Source organism: Alligator sinensis, unplaced genomic scaffold, assembly GCF_000455745.1.
Source record: "Alligator sinensis unplaced genomic scaffold, ASM45574v1 scaffold1190_1, whole genome shotgun sequence".
Lineage (NCBI taxonomy): Eukaryota > Metazoa > Chordata > Crocodylia > Alligatoridae > Alligator > Alligator sinensis.
Window position 1 is genome coordinate 439,650 of NW_005842969.1, and position 6,158 is coordinate 445,807.

The 6,158-nt window shown below is 51.1% G+C and overlaps 1 protein-coding gene across 1 annotated transcript in view; it reads right to left on the reverse strand.

Moving 5' to 3' along the window:
* Positions 1 to 6,154, reverse strand: part of MAATS1 (MYCBP associated and testis expressed 1) — a gene marked incomplete at its 5' end in the record, with an annotated part of 51,455 nt that extends 45,301 nt beyond the window's left edge. The window contains one exon of the mRNA XM_025192827.1: positions 6,068 to 6,154. Within this exon, the coding sequence (XP_025048612.1) occupies positions 6,068 to 6,154 (87 nt within the window). The remainder of the gene's footprint in view (positions 1 to 6,067) is intronic.
* Positions 6,155 to 6,158: the final 4 nt, after the last annotated feature.

Here is a 6,158-nt window from a genome sequence, read left to right on the forward strand (position 1 = left end):
GGGGGGCGCGGGCCGTGGGGAAGGCGAGGGGCTGCTTTTCCCCGCCCTGTGCTCAGCTTTTCCCTGGGCTCCTTCCCTGCTCCTTCCCAGTGCAGAGGAAAGCAGCCCACTGCCTGTTCCGTGGCCGGGGCTCCTTGCTGCAGCTGCTCGCAGCCCGTACAGGGCTGTCCTGAGCAGGTACAGGCAGTCCCAGGTGGGCTGTGAGTGGCTGCAGCATGGGGCGCTGGGCACAGGGTGAGCGAGGGACCGCTTTTCCCCACCGCACTCAGCACCACCTTGTAACCTGGCCCCACTGCCAGCCAGGGCCCCATACTGGCTCTGGGCTTGCCCACCGGGGCTGTGCACAGCGACAGCAGCTGTGGCCCCCACCCCGTTTGCCTCACCAGGCAGTGTTTGCCACCACTGCCTGTGGGCTGCCCAGCACATGAGCTCTGGGCAGGCGGCAGCAGCCAACACTGCTCAGCATGGCAAGCCAGGGGCCCACAGTTGCTGCCGCCGCACGCAGCCTCGATGGGTGAGCCTGGAGCCGGTGCAGGGCCCAGGCTGGCAGCAGGGCCAGGTTACAAGCTGGTGCTGAGTGCGGGGAAATGCGGCCCCTCATTTGCCCCATGCTGTAGCCGCTTGCAGCCCACGTGGGGCTGCCTGTGTCTGCTCCAGATAGCCCCGCATGGGCTGCAGCAGGGAGCACCGGCCAAGGGGCAGGCAAGGGGCCACTTTTCCCTGTGCTCAGCCCCAGCTTCTTCCCTGCCAGCGAGCAGGGGGTCGGGGCTGTGCGCTGCCCCCCGCTTGTACCACAGGGCTGGCAGGACACTGGGAGTGAGTGGGTGGGGAGCCAACGGGAGCATGGGGCCCGCACCTGTGTCCTGGGGCCACTGCCAGCGGGGCCCAGAGCAGGGTGGCAGGAGCACGGGATCCCAGCCAGCAGGGGCTCAACGGAGCTGGGCCAGCTCCCCCCTCTGCCTGCTGGTGCAGCCCAACCTGTGCCCTGCTTTGGGCCCCACCGGTGCTGGGGCCCAAGACATTGGGACACTGGTCCCTAGATGGTGACCAGGGGGAAGGGCACCTGTCAAGGGGCGGGGCTACCCATGTGGCCCTTGACAGCCTGCCAAAACTGGGTAAGCGGCCCTCTGCCTGAAATAATTGCTCGCCCCTGATTTATTCTATCTAGCCTCAAGTGTTATGCAGTTGCTGTGCTATAGGGTACTACATGACCCTGCATGAGTTGCTTACACCCAGATCATCTGAGGCAGTTTGATATTTAATGTTCTTTTAGGATTTGCAGTGAAACCAATGTAAGGTGCCTACATGCCGTTAAGGATATGAGCTTTTGTTTCTTTTTGCCTCAGTTCCTTGGGTATGATAGGGCTACTTGCACTTGTCTACCTCACAGAAGTGCTGTGGGAATAAATATGTCTCAGAGCATTAGATCCTCAATTATGTTAACCGGGCCTTGTATATCTTCCTATTATTCATGGTGTAGCTTGATTTACATGCTTAGTTTAGGGCTTTGGTTTTAAAAGTAATGTGGATGTTATGTCGTTCCTTTTGGAGAAAAAGATCTATTTCCATTTTAATAATTATCAGTCTAATGCAGGGGTGGGCAATTATTTTGGGCGGAGGGCCGCTTACAGAGTTTTGGCAAGCCATCGAGGGCCACCTGACAGGCAGGCAGGGGCAGATAAATATTAATTTCATAAATTTTTTAGGGGCCCCGTGGGCCAGATAGAATGGCCTGGCGGGCCACATCCAGCCCATGGGCTGCATTTTGCCCACCCCTGGTCTAATGTTATGAACAGAAGGGAATTCATTGTAGTATAAATCTTTAGCAGAGTTTTAGAGCAGCAGTTCTCAACCTTTTGCACCTTACGTGCCACCAACCATTTTGTCAAAAAACCTTGGTCCCACCACAATAAAAACAAAACCCCACAAAATTGCACTGTTTGAGAGATCTCTTGATTCATCTATTTGAAGTGCAAACAACTGATTTTTTCAGTTTCAGTCAGGCAATGAGTTGATGTCCCAACTACATGACCTTCGCATCCCACCAGTTGAGAAACACTGTTTTAGAGGACATCCAAAAGTTTCAGATGATCAGGGTTTAGGGTAAGTAGGATAGTGGCAATCCATGAAACTTGCTTTCAAAAGCTTTATTAACTCCACTACTGAAATGTTGCATGGAGGATGTCAGCTTACATTAACAAGACTGTACTCCAGAGAACAGAATCCTGCTAGCAGGCTCATTCAGGGTACAGTCTTCCTAAACCCAGAAGGACAAAATCAAAAAGCCTTGATCGACATCTTATTCCTTGTATAATTGCAACATATCCCCTCCTCTTTGGCATTCTAACTGGATGGCAAATATTGTTAGCCATGTTAGTCTAAAGTCAAGGAGAAGGCAGGGTAGGTTTGTACCTTACTGACATACAAACTATGTGTGTGTACGTACATACGTACATACATACGTATGTATGTATGTATGTATGTATATAGCACAAGCTTTCTTGGACTGAAGCTCACTTCATCAGATGCTGTCACTCACTCAGCATCTGATGAAGTGAGCTTTAGCCCACAAAAGTTTGTGATATAGATAATATATTGTAACAGGGGTCAAGCCCTGTTACTGAAAATAAGGCTAGGCAGTAGAGGTAGAAAGCTGCAGAGCAGCTAGTGGACAGCTGGCAGCTAATTTGATAATGGCCTGCTGGGATGGCTTCAGTTTAGGAGGAGGAGACAGGGGTTATATAATCCCTGTACCTGAGGCAGAGATAGCAGTCTGACTTGGACAGAGTGGAGAAAGGAGTTTATAGCTGGGAGCTCTGTAGGGAATTGGAGACTGACGGCACTAATTGAAGGAGCTCCCTGTGCACGAAGTACAGAAGCAGTACCACAGATTGGTGGGGGAACTGTGTGTAGCCCAATAGGGTCGAAGCTGGTAGGAGCCAGCAGGATTAAGGAGTCTGGGAAAGGTTTTTAGAAAGGCTCCCCAGTTGCAATGTAACTATAGTTGAGTATTGCTCATTGCATTTTGTGAGCTGTGAAGCATGGGAGTGGCTGAAGGAGAGAAAAGGGAGCCACTGAAGATGCCCCAGAAGGACCTAGTTTACTGCTGGATTGGCAGTAAACCAAGCAAATGGTGAGCAGTAAATGGTGAACAGGCTTTCAGTGCCCCAAGAGATTGGGTAGAAGTGCAAGAACCCTGAAAGACTATGCAGAGCAGGACACCCAGGACTGCACTCTGGTTCTTGGGAGCTAAACTCCCAGGGTGCATCTACATATGCGCTTAACTGTGCAGCAGTCCTAACTTGCTGTAGTGTAAAGCCTCACAGTGTGTGTGTGAGATGCTATTACACAGCAGCAACCTAATTTTTGTTGCCATAAGATAGTCAGGGACAGTACTATTTTACAGTGGTGAAAATAACTGCGCCTAAATGCACATGTAAATACTGAGTTGGGTATAAATTATGCCTGATTAGCTCAAGCAGCAGGGGGCCAGACCCTGCCTGCTGCCAAGCCACAAGGCTCTTTGGGCACCCTTGTGCCCCAGTCAGCTCCTCTGCTGTCTGACACTGTGACCTGAAGCCTGGAGATGTCCCCTGAGCTTACTGCCAGCCTAGGGCTGCTCCACCCCTACTCAAACTGCTGTGGTCCTAGGCATATGTGAAGATGCTGCTCAAAGGAGCAGCTGACTCCAGTGCAAACTGTGCCTGAGTTTATTGAGGTACACTAACTGCAGATGTAGATGTGTCCCCAAAGTATAAGAACATCAAAGGTATGGCAGGTGAGGACAAACATGGGTACCCAGGGATACGAGTATAAGCAACAGGATTAGAGTGGCCACAAGGAGGTGCAACTCCTGCTGCTAGCAGTGAATCCCACTACATAGATATGTATCTTAAGCTATAACAGGGATGGGCAAAATGTGGCCCAGGGGCTGGATGTGGCCTGCCAGGCCATTCTATCTGGCCTGCGGGGCCCCTAAAAAAATTAGAATATTAATATTTGTCTGCCCCATCTGCCTATCATGTGTCCCTCGATGGCTTGCCAAAACTCAGTAAGCGGCCCTCCGCCCGAAATAACTGCCCATCCCTGGGCTATAAGGTTCAAATCTACCCTACCTTCTACTTTCATATAAGAAACTGCAGCTCGTGCAGATACATCTGTATTAGCTTTAAACAAGTCTGGTCAAGCACTGAAAGCAGTGTGCCTATGGAGGCACAGAGCTCAGAGAGGGCTAACAAAGATATCTACAAGGGTGTTTTGCACAACCTTGTGCTACCATAGGCTGCCCTACTATTGGGGCCCACCTGGCTCATTTAAAATTATCTCAAGTATTGTCCTATTCTGATAAGTCAATCTCCTTCCCCTACTCCCTGCAAAAATAAAAAGAACCAGAAGAATCACACTTGGAATTGATCTATGCATATAAAGTTGATCTATTTTGGGGGGGGGCCTGATAATCCTAACATTTGCACTCACAGTATTTTAATGCATGCAATAGAAAGGCCAAATCTCTCTTTCCTCTCCCTTGCCCCCGCCCCCTAATAATTTTTTCTTTCAATATTGTTAGTGTCTTTAACCCTCTGGATCTTTTCCTTGGTTATGTATGTCTTTTGTGGGATTATGTGAGAGCAAGAACAGTTCAAGGTCTTTATCTGTAGTTATTGACTTATTTTTGGAGACAAAAGCTGTTTGGAGCGTTTTGTCTTCTAAAAGTGAGCCTGGAAACATGGAGTTGACTAATAGTTGGAACAGTGTGATGTGTCTACAAGTGCTGACGCAACTTTTTCCCCTTCACTTGCACCTAATAATATGTCACTTAAGGAGCCGGAGATGGACAAATAACTCTTTGCTTCCCAGCTGCTAGTAGTCAGCCCGGGCTCGTGAGAAGTAAGGATGAACTCTGCCACTAAGGCGTGGGCACAAGGACAAGAACCACACAAGAAGGACATATATGACCAGACTCTGGAACAGACTCCCAGGGTAGGTGCCTGCACCACCCCCTCTGGAGATCTTTAAAAGCGGACTGAACGCACACCTTGCTGGGGTTATTTGACCCCAGTTGTCTTTCCTGCCCAGAGCAGGAGGGCTGGACCGATGATCTCATGAGGTTCCTTCCAGCCCTAAACTTCTGTGAACTCTGGCTCAGCAGCTTGCACTGATGGCGGGAAAAGGCTTGGGGTTGGGATTGCTCAAGGATAATGAAAGGGGGATATCTTTGTCTCTCTCTTTCAACATAATAGCAGCCTTCAACTACCTGCAGGGCAGGTCCAAAGAGGATGGAGCTGGACTGTTTTCAGTGGTCAGATGACAGAACAAAGAGCAATGGACTCAAGTTGCAGCAAGGGAAGTTTAGGTTGGATATTAGGACGAATCTGCTCACTAGAAAGGTGGTGAAGCACTGGCACAGGTTACCCAGAGAGGTGGTGGAAGCTCCATCCTTGGAGGCTTTTAAGACCTGGGTAGACAAAGCCTTGGCTGGGATGATCTAGCCAGGGCTGGTCCTACTTTGAGCAGGGGGTTGGGAGGGACCTCAGGAGGTCATCTAGTCCAACCCTCATTTTCTACAATTCTATCACTAAATGAAGTTCACAAAGAAGTTTTCTTTAGGGGAAGGTTATTCTGTGACTGTCTCCATCCTTGGAGGGTTTTAAGTCCCGGCTAGATAAAGCATTGGCTGGGATGATCTAGTTGAGGCTGGTCCTGCCCCGAGCAGGGGGCTGGACTAGAGCAGGGGCTCGCAACCTTTTCTGGTACTAGGACCCATTCATAAACACTGGTGGCCCGAGCCCCCAGTATGGGGGCCCCAAGCAGCTGCCCCAGGCTAGAGCTCTGCCCCCTGCAAAGGAGAAGCCCCGGTTTCCCACGCTTTTGTCCTTTAAAGCAGAATCCATTTTCAAAGTGTGTTCCTGACCCTTCCCTATACTCTTGCAACCCACTTTGGGTGGGAGCCCGGGGCGAGGAGCACTGCACTACATGCGCGCCTGCGGTCCCAGTCCCATCCCGTCCCTTCCCGCCCCGTTTCTAGGGGCCGGGCGGGCGGGCGGTGTCCGGCGGGGGCGGCTCCTACCAGCTGGGCGTAGCCGAGGCGGGCTCGCCCGGCGACCTTGGCGTGGTCCCTCTCGCTGGACAGCGTGTGCACTGGGTCTGCAACAAAAGGA